Raw genomic sequence first — 15,898 nt, forward strand, 5'->3', positions numbered from 1 at the left:
GTCACTTATAAAACTTTCTTTCCCATTGGGAGCTGGAGGTTTGGCTTTACCTGACCTGAGAGCATATAATTATGTTTATTTAATACGTACTGTAGCAGACTGGTTATTTCAGCGTAACTATGTGACAAATAATGACCTGGAGATTAGCATTATGCATCCCTTTTCACCGGTGGCACTTATACATATGGATACGACCGATATTCCATCTCGAATTAGAAAATATAAAACTATATATAATATAGTTCTGGCTTGGAAAAAAATATGTAATTTGCTAGGATTAGATTATCATGTATCACGATATTTGCCATTTGTAGGGAATCCACAATTTCAAGAGGGTACACCTTCCTTGATTTTTTCAAAATGGAACACTCGAGGACTTGCTAATGCCTTCCAGTTGCTTGATATAGAAGAAGGGTGTATCAAAACATTTGACACGCTTAGATTGCAATATAATCTCCCTCACAGAAATTTTTATGCTTATCTCCAAGCCAGACATTATGTTTTGAAGTTAACAAATGAACATGGCTGAAACTGGTCACTAGGGCAGTTGGATAAGTGGCTTACTTTGACAAAAAATGGAATTATGTCAATCTCCCCATGCTATACGATTCTGGTGTCAGATAGAGGTACAATTAATATAGATAAAATCGCGGGGAGTTGGGCCAAACTCTTATCTAAAGAAGTTGATTCCAAAACACCCTCTCTTTCAATTCAAGAGGTGGCTCGGACAACTCTGTCGTCTACATGGAGGGAATCCCATGTTAAGCTCTTACATAGGACATATTTTACACCAGAAAAGGGAACAAGATGTGGCAAATCGACTTTTACTAGTTGTCCTAAATGTTCACTTCTTGTTATGGACCTGCCCGAAAATCAGGAACATTTGGTGTAAAGTTAAATTTTGGCTTTGTAAAATACTTGATCTCCCCTCACTAAATCTTTCAGACATGAATGTAATTTTTCTTTTTTCCAGACCAGAAGACAAGCAGCTTAACATTAAATTGATAAATGTAACCATACTGGCTGTTAGATACCTCATTTTTAAAAAATGGAAAATGAGTACGGGTCCCAGTATTTCTGAAATTAAAAACTGCTTAAAAAAGCAATGTATTCTGGAACAATATAATGTTAATATTGATAATGACAATGACATTTCTAGGTTTTTCCTCAAATGGTCAGCATTTGTAAAAATATTTCCCCCGGCTGAAAGGGAGTGTTTGATATATCATCTACGTAACTCTGAACTAGTTCTTTTAGGGAGGTGGTGATGGGGTTTATTCTATTTTATTTTATATAATTCTCTTTATTTTCCCCCCTTTTTTTTTTTTTAATCATTTTGTATTATGGTTTTTCGATTTATGTTGTTTTTGTTTGTTTGTTAAGTCTTATTTTTTTTTTTTTTTTGACAACATGTGGGTTTAATTTACGTCTGTGTTAAAATATTAAAATAATCCAACAGGGTATAGTTTATAAATGCAAAGAAGGAATGTTACTTTATTTTTTGGGCAGGCTTCAGCTAATTAATGTTTAAAGGTTTGAGGTTTCTATGCTCATGTTTAGTTTATGTTTTCTATTATGATGTTAAATATGGGTGAATTACCTAAAACTTGTATAATTAGAACGCAGAGTTGATTGTTTCTGTTTTTCTTTTTCTCTTACATATGGTGTTCTTATATGTCAGTATACTTTGTTGGATATAAATAAATAAATATAAAAAAAAAATGTAACTAATGTTTGCGAGGCGGGAGTGCGGCGGTTTAGGGGTTAATATATTTATTAAAGTGGCGGCGATGTCCGGACGGCAGATTAGGGGTTCAAAAATGTATTTAAGTGTTTGCGATGTGGGGGGAGTCCTCGGTTTAGGGGTTAATAGGTAGTTTATGGGTGTTAGTGTACTTTTTAGCACTTTAGTTAAGAGCTTTATGTTACGGCGTTAGCCCACTGACTTTTAAATGCGGTAGGAGTCTTGACAGGAGAGGGTGTACCGCTCACTTCTTCCAAGACTTGTAATACCGGCGTTAGGAAAATCCCATTAAAAAGATAGGATACGCAATTGACGTAAGGGGATTTGCGGTATGCTCAAGTCGCGGTGAAAAAGTGAGCGGTACACCTGTACCTGCCAGACTCGTAATACCAGTGGGCGTTAAAAAGCAGCGTTGGGACCTCTCAACGCTGCTTTTTAACACTAACGCAAGACTCGTAATCGAGCTGAATGGGTTTACACTCCAGCAGGAAAAATGGATCAATGGGAATAAATTAAAGGGGAGCAAATTTTAGAGTAATCTTTCCCTTTAAGGTAAGAAGTGTACATAAACGATGAAATTGAGTTATTGACAAAGGGTGAATTAGTTGGATATCTGGAAGAGAAAAATTTAGGATGTGCCATGTAGAGACAGCAGGAGAATTAGTCTGTGGTTGTGGTTCCCTGGAAATTCCCTTATATTGCTGCAATCACATCATAAAAAGTGGGTTGGGAAGAATTCCTATAGAACAGGGGTAAGCAACCTTGGCACCCCTGTTCTAGAACATTATGTCTTGAAGATTTTTAAAATATTAAAGGGACACTAAACCGAAAAAATAATGTTATATAATTCTGCACATAGTGCAGAATTATATAACGTTATCTTAGTGCACATTTTATACAACAAAACATTGCAGCCATATTTTATTATAAAGTACAGATTTTCAGACCGCCACTCCTTGCTCTACTAAGCAGGTCTGTTTTTTTTTTCCCTAAGCGCATATGGGCAGCTGTCTACTCACAGCCGGCCCAATCGCGCCATTGAACTCAATGTAGCTTGCTCCCGTTCTGGTCTGGTAGCGCAATCGTGTCGGCTGTGATTAGACAGTTGCCCAGATGCACTTAAGGAAAAAAACAGACCAGCTCAGTAGAGCAAGGAGCGGCGGTCTGAAAAACTGTACTTTATAATAAAATATGGCTGCAATATTTTGTTGTATAAAATTTGCACTAAGATAATGTTTTTTCCGTTTAGTGCCCCTTTAAGTAATGGGCATCAGTTTTTTAAGATCAGTTTTTTTGAAGATGTTTTATTCTTTCCACCAAAGTAAAAACATAATTTATGTAAGAACTTACCTGATAAATTCATTTCTTTCATATTTGCAAGAGTCCATGAGCTAGTGACGTATGGGATATACATTCCTACCATGAGGGGCAAAGTTTCCCAAACCTCAAAATGCCTATAAATATACCCCCCACCACACCCACAATTCAGTTTAACGAATAGCCAAGAAGTGGGTTGATAAGAAAGGAGCAAAAGCATCAACAAGGAATTGGAATAATTGTGCTTTATACAAAAAAATCATAACCACCACAAAAAGGGTGGGCCTCATGGACTCTTGCCAATATGAAAGAAATTAATTTATCAGGTAAGTTCTTACATAAATTATGTTTTCTTTCATGTAATTGGCAAGAGTCCATGAGCTAGTGACGTATGGGATAGCAAATACCCAAGATGTGGAACTCCACACAAGAGTCACTAGAGAGGGAGGGATAAAAATAAAGACAACCAATTCCGCTGAAAAATTAATCCACAACCCAAATCAAAAGTTTTAATCTTTATAATGAAAAAAACTGAAATTATAAGCAGAAGAATCAAACTGAAACAGCTGCCTGAAGTACTTTTCTACCAAAAACTGCTTCTGAAGAAGAGAAAACATCAAAATGGTAGAATTTAGTAAAAGTATGCAAAGAAGACCAAGTCGCTGCTTTGCAAATCTGATCAACAGAAGCTTCAGTCTTAAAAGCCCAGGAAGTAGAAACTGACCTAGTAGAATGAGCCGTAATCCTCTGAGGCGGGGGTAGAATGAGCCGTAATCCTCTGATGCGGGGATTTACCCGACTCCAAATAAGCATGATGAATCAAAAGCTTTAACCAAGAAGCCAAAGAAATGGCAGAAGCCTTCTGACCTTTCCTAGAACCAGAAAAGATAACAAATAGACTAGAAGTCTTTCTGAAATCTTTAGTAGCTTCAACATAATATTTCAAAGCTCTTACCACATCCAAAGAATGTAAAGATCTCTCCAGAGAATTCTTAGGATTAGGACACAACGAAGGGACAACAATTTCTCTACTAATGTTGTTGGAATTCACAACTTTAGGTAAAAATTTAAATGAAGTCCGCAAAACCGCCTTATCCTGATGAAAAATCAGAAAAGGAGACTCACAAGAAAGAGCAGATAATTCAGAAACTCTTCTAGCTGAAGAGATAGCCAAAAGGAACAATACTTTCCAGGAAAGTAATTTAATGTCCAAAGAATGCATAGGCTCAAATGGAGGAGCCTGTAAAACCCTCAAAACCAAATTAAGACTCCAAGGAGGAGAAATTGGCTTAATGACAGGCTTGATACGAACCAAAGCCTGAACAAAAACAATGAATATCAGGAAGATTAGCAATCTTTCTGTGAAACAGAACAGAAAGAGCAGAGATTTGTCCTTTCAAGGAACTTGCAGACAAACCCTTATCTAAACCATCCTGAAGAAACTGTAAAATCCTAGGAATTCTACAAGAATGCCAAGAGAATTTATGAGAAGAACACCATGAAATGTAAGGCTTCCAAACTCGGTAATAAATCTTTCTAGACACAGATTTGCGAGTCTGCAACATAGTATTAATCACTGAGTCAGAGAAACCTCTATGACTAAGCACTAGGCGTTCAATCTCCATACCTTCAAATTTAATGATTTGAGATCCTGATGGAAAAAAGGACCTTGAGATAGAAGGTCTGGCCTTAACGGAAGTGGCCAAGGTTGGCAACTGGACATCCGAACAAGATCCGAATACCAAAACCTGTGTGGCCATGCTGGAGCCACCAGCAGTACAAATGAACGCTCCATTATGATTTTGGAAATCACTCTTGGAAGAAGAACTAGAGGCGGAAAGAGATAAGCAGGTTGATAATTCCAAGGAAGTGACAATGCATCCACTGCTTCCGCCTGAGGATCCCTGGACGTAGACAGATACCTGGGAAGTTTCCTGTTTAGATGAGAAGCCATCAGATCTATTTCTGGAAGCCCCCACATCTGAACAATCTGAAGAAACACATCTGGGTGAAGAGACCATTCTCCCGAATGTAAGGTCTGGCGACTGAGATAATCCACTTCCCAATTGTCTATACCTGGAATACGGACCGCAGAGATTAGACAGGAACTGGATTCCGCCCATGCAAGTATCTGAGATACTTCTTTCATAGCTAGAGGACTGTGAGTCCCACCTTGACGATTGACATACACCACGGTTGTGACATTGTCTGTCTGAAAACAAATAAACGATTCTTTCTTCAGAAGAGGCCAAAACCGAAGAGCTCTGAGAATCACACGGAGTTCCAAAATATTGATTGGTAATCTCGCCTCTTGAGATTTCCAAACCCCCAGCGCTGTCAGAGATCCCCAGACAGCTCCCCAACCTGAAAGACTTGCATCTGTTGTGATCACAGTCCAGGTTGGACGAACAAAAGAGGCCCCCTGAACTAAATGATGGTGATCTAACCACCAAGTCAGAGAAAGTCGAATATTGGGATTTAAGGATATTGATTGTGATATCCTTGTATAATCCCTGCACCATTGGCTCAGCATACAAAGCTGAAGCGGTCTCATGTGAAAACGAGCAAAGAGGATCGCGTCCGATGCTGCAGTCATGAGCCCTAAAACCTCCATGCACATAGCTACTGAAGGGAATGATTGAAACTGAAGGTTCTGACAAGCTGAAACCAATTTCAGACGTCTTTTGTCTGTTAGAGACAAAGTCATGGATACTGAATCTATTTGGAATCCTAAAAAGGTTACCCTTGTCTGAGGAATCAAGGAACTTTTTGGTAAATTGATCCTCCAACCATGTTCTTGAAGAAACAACACTAGTTGATTCATGTGAGATTCTGCAGAATGTAAAGACTGAGCAAGTACCAAGATATCGTCCAAATAAGGAAACACCGCAATACCCCACTCTCTGATTACAGAGAGTAGGGCAACGAGAACCTTTGAAAAGATCCTTGGAGCTGTTGCTAGGCCAAAAGGAAGAGCAACAAATTGGTAATGCTTGTCTAGAAAAAAGAATCTCAGGAACTGATAATGATCTGGATGAATCGGAATATGAAGATATGCATCCTGTAAATCTATTGTGGACATATAATGCCCTTGCTGAACAAAAGGCAGAATAGTCCTTATAGTCACCATTTTGAATGTTGGTATTCTTACATAACGATTCAAAATCTTTAGATCCAGAACTGGTCTGAAAGAATCCTCGTTCTTTGGAACAATGAACAGATTTGAATAAAACCCCAGACCCCGTTCCGGAAAGGGAACTGGCACAATTACCCTGGATAACTCCAGGTCTGAAACACACTTCAGGAAAGCCTGAGCCTTCACTGGGTTCACTGGAATGCCTGAGAGAAAGAAACTTCTCACAGGCGGTCTTACCTTGAAACCTATTCTGTACCCTTGAGAAACAATGTTCTGGATCCAATGATTTTGGATTGAATTGATCCAAACATCTTTGAAAAACCTTAGTCTGCCCCCTACCAGCTGCTCTGGAATGAGGGCCACACCTTCATGCGGACTTGGGGGCTGCTTTTGGTTTTCTAAAAGGCTTGGATTTATTCCAGACTGGAGAAGGCTTCCAATTGGAAACCGATCCTTTAGGGGAAGGGTCATATTTCTGTTCCTTATTCTGACGAAAGGAACGAAAACGGTTAGGAGCCCTTTATTTACCCTTAGACTTTTTATCCTGAGGCAAAAAAGCTCCCTTCCCCCAGTAACAGTTGAAATAATAGAATCCAACTGAGAACCAAATAATTTATTACCTTGGAAAGAAAGAGATAGCAATGTTGACTTAGAAGTCATATCTGCATTCCAAGTTTTAAGCCATAAAGCTCTTCTAGCTAAAATAGCTAAAGACATATACCTAACATCAATTCTAACAATATAAAAAATGTCATTACAAATTAAATTATTAGCATGTTGAATAAGCTTAACAATGTTATACAAATTAGGATCTGGTACTTGTTGCGCTAAAGTTTCCAACCAAAAAGTTGAAGCCACAGCAACATCAGCCAAAGAAATAGCAGGCCTAAGAAGATGACCTGCACATAAATAAGCCTTCCTTAGATAAGATTCAAGTTTCCTATCTAAAGGATCATTAAAAGAAGTACTATCCACCGTAGGAATAGTAGTACGCTTTGCAAGAGTAGAGATAGCCCCATCAACTTTGGGGATCTTTTCCCAAAACTCCAATCTATTAGTTGGCAAAGGGTACAGTTTTTTAAACCTTAAAGAAGGAGTAAATGAAGTACCCAGACTATTCCATTCCCTAGAAATTACATCTGAAATAGCATCAGGAACTGGAAAAACCTCTGGAATAACTACTTGAGGTTTAAAAACCAAATTAAAACGTTTACTAGTTTTAATATCAAGAGGACTAGTCTCCTCCATATCTAATGCAATCAACACCTCTTTTAATAAAGAACGAATATACTCCATTTTAAATAAATATGAAGTTTTGTCAGTGTCAATATCTGAGGCAGAATCTTCTGAACCAGATAGATCCTCATCAGAGATAGATAAATCAGAATGCTGTCGGTCATTTAAAAGTTCATCGAAATTATGCAAAGTTTTAAAAGACCTTTTACGTTTACTAGAAGGTGGTATAACAGACAAGGCCTTCTGAATAGAATTAGAAACAAATTCTCTCACATTAACAGGAATATCCTGAACATTAGATGTTGAAGGAACAACAACAGGTAATGGATTATTACTAATGGAAATATTGTCTGCGTTTGAAAGTTTATCATGACAACTAACACAAACTACAGCCGGAGGAACAGTTACCACAAGTTTACAACAAATGCACTTAGCTTTGGTAGAACTGACATCAGGCAGCAGAATTCCAGTAGTAGATTCTGAAACAAGGTCAGCATGGGACATCTTGCAATATGTAAAAAAACAACATATAAAGCAAAATTATCAATTTCCTTATATGACAGATTCAGGAATGGGGAAAAAATGCAAACAGAATAAGCCTCTGGAAACCAGAAGCAAAAAGAAATAATGACTTAAATAATGTCAAAACGCCCAAACTGACAAATATTTTTTGGCTCCAAAAAAACCTGAGCGTCATAGATGACGCAACTACGTGCAAACTCTCCACGCGAACTAAGACGCTGGAAATGACGACATAACGTCAACAAACGTAATTCTCGCGCCAAAAAGTCTCACGCCAAAAATTACGCAATAAATTATAGCATTTAGCGCTCCCGCGAGCCTAACAGCCCGCAATTTAGAAAGAAAGTCAATTGAAAAAAATTTCAGGTGAGAAATATATATATTTTTTTTTATTTATTTTTTATATATGCCTTTCCCAAAAATGAAACTGACAGTCTGTAAGAAGGAAATAAACTGATTAACCTGAATCATGGCAATTATAAGTATAAAACATATATTTAGAACTTAACATATAAAGTGCCAAACCATAGCTGAGAGTGTCATAAATAAAAGGAAACATACTTACCAAAAGACACTCATCTACATAAAGTAGATAGCCAAACCAGTACTGAAACGAGAATCAGTAGAGGTAATGGTATATATAAGAGTATATCGTCGATCTGAAAAGGGAGGTAGGAGAAGAATCTCTACGACCGATAACAGAGAACCTAAGAAATAGATCCCCGATAGGATGATCATTGCATTCAATAGGCAATACTCCCTTCACATCTCTCTGTCATTCACTGCACTCTGAGAGGAACCGGGCTTCAGCATGCTGAAAAGCGCATATCAACGTAGAAATCTAGCACAAACTTACTTAACCACCTCCATAGGAGGCAAAGTTTGTAAAACTGAATTGTGGGTGTGGTGAGGGGTGTATTTGTAGGCATTTTGAGGTTTGGGAAACTTTGCCCCTCCTGGTAGGAATGTATATCCCATACGTCACTAGCTCATGGACTCTTGCCAATTACATGAAAGAAATAGCGGTTTCTTTTTTTTGCATCCATTAGTTCTTTAGCATTTTTTTCCTTAAAGTGATGGTAACCTTTACTTTTTTTAAAATCAGGTCCGGAATCTAAGTGATATTTTACAGGTACTTTAATTGATCACTTCTAATAAAGATGCACTGTAACTTACTTTTTAATCCAGCTGTGCCATTCTAATACCCCACGCTCCGGCCGCACACTTCAAAGCCTATATGTTTTGTGAGCAAACAGTTTGAACTGTTCTTCAATCAGGGCTCTAGCTGTACAAAAATATGAGTTTTGAAGTGGGTGGCTGGAGCACACGTTACAGCGCATCTTCATTACATGTGATCAATTAAAGTCCGGACTTTTGTTTAGATTCCGGACCTGATTTTAAAATATGTCAAGTTTACTATCACTCTAAAGGGAAATTACAGTAAAAAATGATATCTCATATAAGACGGTGCAGCTATTACATATGTTAATAAGGAAGCCATGAAAAGAATGTTGTTACAACAATATGGATGTCAAAATTAAACTTTCTTGCTTCAGAAAGAGCATGCTTCAATTATCATATCTCCCTTAGTATCCTTTGTTGAAAAGCATACCTAGATATGCTCAGGTGCAGCAATGCACTACTGGCTAGCTGGTGATTGGTGGTTATGCACATATGCCTCTTGTCATTGGTTCATCCAAGTGTTCAGCTAGACTGGTGCATTTCTGCTATGGAGCTTACTGTAATTGTGTGTTAATCCCTTTGTAAGGGTTAAACACATAGTTCAATTCCACCAAAAGTGCAATAATAAAAGGATTTAACACATTAGTGCAGTTTCTTGTTTGCACTTTTATAAAGACAGACTGTTCATTTGCTGATAAGTGTAAGGGGTCGACAAATCTGTTTATAATTTAAGAGCCAGTAAGAATATTTAGGATCCAGACATACCTTTAGGAGTCATACAGTGGTATTTGTGTGTGTGTGTGTGTGTGTGTGTATATATATATATATATATATATATATATATACACACACAATACCCCAAAAAGTTAGGGGCCAGGGGTAAAATTCTAGGAACCAGTGGCTCCCTAGCTACTGGTTTGTCAAGCACTGGTGTAACAGGTTTATAGTAGACAAGTATGAAAACAGTTTTATTCCAGAAAAGAAAAAAAAATTACGCTACCATCTTTTAGATACAGCAAAGAAAATATTGACTTTAACGCCACTTTACCTCCACTAACATTTATACCCCAAACAAAGATCAATAAAACAAAAGTAACGTAGCATTGATTTTACTGTCAATGACATCATCTTCGTCAGGACAACCTGATTGCAATAGCTCTCTCATTAGGTCTGCCCTGCTTGAGATCAGAAATCTCGTTTTCAGTTTGAATAAGAAGAAAATTAAAGAGGGACAATGAAATATTTATTGCTTTCTCGCTATCAGGGCTCACAAGACAAAATACATTGAGACCCTGTATGAAGTGTAAAAAAAAACAACAAAAAACAATTGCTTCTGATTCTGTAAATCTTTTCTTTTCTCTCTATGATAATAAAGATATTTTATGCAAGAAGTAAAACTCCAATTTACAACAGTAATAAGATCTGCATGCAGTAGGAAACCAAACCTGTGCTTATCACCGGAATTAATACGTTTTTATGTTTCTTTGCCTCTCTGTGTCCCCCCTAAGGATTCATTCTGCATATTGATATACAGTATGGTCTAACTTACACGATCAACAGCTCCGACTCATAACGATTCAATTTGTTTTTCTCCAAAGCGAGCTGAAACCATTCATGAAGAAGCTGTGCTTCGCCCTGTGTATGTGAATCTGTTAAAGAAATAAATCATTATAATGCATGTTTTAGTCTCCTTCCCCTCCTATTACACAACAGTTTTACATTCATTCAGTAATGACTGACTGCTTACATTGTAAAAATATGAATAATTTATGTTCTCTTGTATACAACTCCTATCACACACACATAATAAGGTCACCGATGTAAAATCAAGACTTTCAGCCTTTTGTTTATAGCTGAGATATTAGTGTTAACAAAAGAAGCCAATGCAATCTTTAATTTTTTTAATATAAATAGTTTATAAAAGCCTATTATGTTGGTAAATTGTGTATAAAAGTTGTTTCTGGGTCACACACATGGCCTTTTAGATTTAAGTAGCTGTCAAGTCAAAACTAACAATTAAGGATATAGTTAAAGGGACATTTTTTGGACTTCTACATCTCAGATATGAATTCATACGGCTAGATTTCGAGTTGTGCGTTAGGGTAAAAAAGCAGCGTTAAGAGGTCCTAACGCTGCTTTTTTTTACGCCCGCTGGTATTACGAGTCTTGAAGGTTTAGGGTCACCGCACACTTCTTTAGCCTTACCGCGAAACGACTTACGTAAACTTCGTAAAGTCTTTTTTCTATGGGACTTCCATAGCACCGGTATTACGAGTCTGTCCTGGGAGGCCAAAAAGTGAGCGGTACACGCTACCCTGTCAAGATCTGTAACGCATTCTAAAGTCAGTAGTTAAGAGTTCTATGGTACAACGGCGTAACATAAAACTCATAACTAAAGTGCTAAAAAGTACACTAAAACCCATAAACTACCTATTAACCCCTAAACCGAGGCCCTCCCGCATCGCAAACACTATAATAAAATTTTTAACCCCTAATCTGCCGCTCCGGACACCGCCGCCTGCATTATATTTATGAACCCCTAATCTGCTGCCCCCAACATTGCCGACACCTACATTATATTTATTAACCCCTAATCTGCCACCCCAATGTCGCTGCAACCTACCTACACATCGCCGCCACTATATTAAAGTTATTAACCCCTAAATCTAACCCTAGCCGTAACACCCCCCTAACTTAAATATAATTTAAATAAATCTAAAGAAAATTACTATCATTAACTACATTATTCCTATTTAAAACTAAATACTTACCTATAAAATAAACCCTAAGCTAGCTACAATATAACCAATAGTTACATTGTAGCTAACTTAGGATTTATTTTTATTTTACAGGCAAGTTTGTATTTATTTTAACTAGGTAGAATAGTTATTAAATAGTTATTAACTATTTAATCACTACCTAGTTAAAATAAATACAAAAGTACCTGTAACATAAAACCTAACCTAAGTTACACTAACACCTAACACTACACTATAATTAAATAAATTAACTAAATTAACAACAATTAAATCAATTAAATTAAATTAGCTAAAGTACAAAAAAACAAACAAACACTAAATTACAGAAAATAATAAACAAATTACAACATATTTAAACTAATTACACCTAATCTAATAGCCCTATCAAAATAACCCCCCCCCCCCAAAAAAAAAAACCCTAGCCTAAACTAAACTAAACTACCAATAGCCCTTAAAAGGGCCTTTTGCAGGGCATTGCCCCAAAGTAATCAGCTCTTTTACCTGTAAAAAAAAATACAAACAACCCCCAACAGTAAAACCCACCACCCACACAACCAACCCCCCAAATAAAATACTATCTAAAAAAAACTAAGCTCCCCATTGCCCTGATAAGGGCATTTGGATGGGCATTGCTCTTAAAAGGGCAGTTAGCTCTTTTGCAAGCCCAAACCCTAACCTAAAAATAAAACCCACCCAATACACCCTTAAAAAAACCTAACACTAACCCCCTGAAGATCGACTTACCGGGAGAAGTCTTCATTCAAGCCCGGCCGAAGTCCTCAACGAAGCCGGGAGAAGTCTTTATTCAAGCCAGGCGAAGTGGTCCTCCAGACGGGCAGAAGTCTTCATCCAGACGGCAACTTCTATCTTCATCCATCCGGTGCGGAGCGGGTCCATCTTCAAGACATCCGACGAGGAGCATCCTCTTCATCCGACAACTAAAGACGAATGAAGGTACCTTTAAGTGACGTCATCCAAAACTGTGTCCCTTAGACTCAGCCAATAGAATGCAAGCTCAATCCTATTGGCTGATTGGATCAGCCAATAGGATTGAACTTCAATCCTATTGGCTGATTGCATCAGCCAATAGGATTTTTTCTACCTTAATTCCGATTGGCTGATAGAATTCTATCAGCCAATCGGAGTCTAAGGGACACCATCTTGGATGACATCACTTAAAGGTACCTTCATTCGTCTTTAGTCATCGGATGAAGAGGATGCTCCGCGTCGGATGCCTTGAAGATGGACCCGCTCCGCGCCGGATGGATGAAGATAGAAGATGGCCTTTTAAGGCCCTTTTAAAAGGCCCTTTTAAGGGCTATTGGTAGTTTAGTTTAGGCTAGGGTTTTTTTTTATTTTGGGGGGGCTTTTTTATTTTGATAGGGCTATTAGATTAGGTGTAATTAGTTTAAATATCTTGTAATTTGTTTATTATTTTCTGTAATTAAGCGGGGTTTTTTTGTACTTTAGCTAATTTAATTGATTTAATTGTTGTTAATTTAGTTAATTTATTTAATTATAGTGTAGTGTTAGTGTAACTTAGGTTAGGTTTTATTTTACAGGTAAGTTTGTATTTATTTTAGCTAGGTAGTTATTAAATAGTTAATAACTATTTAGTAACTATTCTACCTAGTTAAAATAAATACAAACTTTCCTGTAAAATAAAAATAAATCCTAAGTTAGCTACAATGTAACTATTAGTTATATTGTAGCTATCTTAGGGTTTATTTTATAGGTAAGTATTTAGTTTTAAATAGGAATAATGTAGTTAATGATAGTAATTTTCTTTATATTTATTTAAATTATATTTAAGTTAGGGGGTGTTAGGGTTAGGGTTAGACTTAGGTTTAGGGGTTAATACATTTAGTATAGTGGCGGCGAAGTTGGGGGCGGCAGATTAGAGGTTAATAAATGTAGGTAGGTGGCGTCAATGTTAGGGACGGCAGATTAGGAGTTAATAATATTTAACTAATGTTTGTGATGCGGGAGTGCGGTGGTTTAGGGGTTAATATGTTTATTATAGTGGTGTCGACGTTGGGGGTGGCAGATTAGGGGTTAATAAGTGTAGGTAGGTGGCGGCGACATTGGGGGCGGCAGATTAGGGGTTAATAAATATAATGTAGGTGGCGGTGATGTTGGGGGCAGCAGATTAGGGGTTCATAAGTATAATGTAGGTGGCGGCGGTGTCCGGGGCGTCAGATTAGGGGTTAATAAGTATAATGCAGGTGTTGGCGATGTCGGGGGCGGCAGATTAGGGGAAATAAGTGTAAGATTAGGGGTGTTTAGACTCGAGCTTGCAGTAGCAATTAGCGCTTATAAAATTAACCAGAGATCAGATCTCTGATAAATTTTATAAATGTGCCCCAGATGCAACCAAAATACAGTGTAGTGTAGTGTAGTGTATTTTATTAAAAAAATAAAAATAAAAATAAAATATCCAAGAGGAGGAGGCAAAGAAAGCCAAAAGAAGGAGGCAAAAAACAAAAGAGAGGGGACAAAAAAGGGAGACTTAGACTTATAAGGATTGCCCTCTGACGAAGTGATCTAAACACGAAACGCGTAAGAACGGAGCTACGAACATCTGTGACGTAACTTCCGGTCTCCACAGTCTGGGCTAAACAGTCACACACGGATACCGGAGCTGCCTCTTGCACCTCACAACAGGATCCTAAACGGAGCACAGGGAAGTGAACTGATTTACTTTATTTTGTTTATGTTGGATGGGAAATTTCTAACAGCCCGCTAGTCCGTACAGGAAACTTTGGGTATTCAGCACAAGAGTTGAACTACTCTATATTGCAATTCAAACTAGCATTGCTAAAATCACTCCCTCTTATCTATGGACTTGTAATAGCCATAGTACCACAAATACAGGAACTCAAAAAAAAACTAACATTACTTCTGCAGTTTTTTGAGCAGCAGAACTTTTAAATTAAGCATTGATACCAACCTATCCTTTGCAAATACATCTTTATATTTTTTTATACAAACAACTGCATTAAGTTTGGTGTATAATAACAAAACACCCCTCCACTATATCAACAGTAGGTAAAAACCTCTTTACCACAGTGTGTATATATTTCCTACCCATGCAAGTCCCTTACCTCATATGATTGAAGTAACAGCAGGTGAGCAGTTTTCATACCTAAGCATAAAACGTTTCTGGTTTTGAACGTATTACACTATAAGTCTCCCTTTTTTGTCCCCTCTCTTTTGTTCTTTGCCTCCTCCTTTTGGCTTACTTTGCCTCCTCCTCTTGGACCCCTTCCACTCACTTATTTACCCCACTCATTTAACCCTCTTGAGCGCAGTCCTTCTCCTACACATTCAATTTTTTCACACACAGACTCCCCCCCCCCTTTTTTTTCTCCCCTCTTGCTCCTTCTGAGACTTATTGTACATTTTTGCTATTTAAATTGATAGCTATACCAGATATTTCAATTACATTTAGAACTATGAGCGCTACTACCACTCCCTTGTACACTACTCATATATAGATATATATATGTACGCCTAGATTTAGAGTTCTGCGTTAGCCGTCAAAACCAGCGTTAGGGGGTCCTAACGCTGGTTTTTACCGCCCGCTGGTATTTAGAGTCAGTCAGGAAAGGGTCTAATGCTCACTTTCCAGCCGCGACATTTCCATACCGCAGATCCCCCTACACCAATTGCGTATCCTATCTTTTAAATGGGATCTTTCTAACGCTGGTATTTAGAGTCTTGGCTGAAGTGAGCGTTAGAAATCTAACGACAAGACTCCAGCCGCAGAGAAAAGTCAGGAGTTAAGAGCTTTCTGGGCTAACGCCGGTTCATAAAGCTCTTAACTACTGTGCTTAAAGTACACTAACACCCATAAACTACCTATGTACCCCTAAACCGAGGTCCCCCCACATCGCCGCCACGCTATTAAATTTTTTTAACCCCTAATCTGCCGACCGCACACCGCCGCCACCTACATTATCCCTATGTACCCCTAATCTGCTGCCCCTAACATCTCCGACA

At 37.9% G+C, this 15,898-nt stretch overlaps 1 protein-coding gene across 1 annotated transcript in view; it reads right to left on the reverse strand.

The window, feature by feature from the left end:
* Positions 1-15,898, reverse strand: part of LOC128644153 (F-actin-monooxygenase MICAL2) — a 115,900-nt gene that overhangs the window by 38,958 nt on the left and 61,044 nt on the right. The window contains exon 6 of the mRNA XM_053696858.1: positions 10,687-10,786. Within this exon, the coding sequence (XP_053552833.1) occupies positions 10,687-10,786 (100 nt within the window). The remainder of the gene's footprint in view (positions 1-10,686; positions 10,787-15,898) is intronic.

This window comes from Bombina bombina, unplaced genomic scaffold (assembly GCF_027579735.1).
Source record: "Bombina bombina isolate aBomBom1 unplaced genomic scaffold, aBomBom1.pri scaffold_642, whole genome shotgun sequence".
Lineage (NCBI taxonomy): Eukaryota > Metazoa > Chordata > Amphibia > Anura > Bombinatoridae > Bombina > Bombina bombina.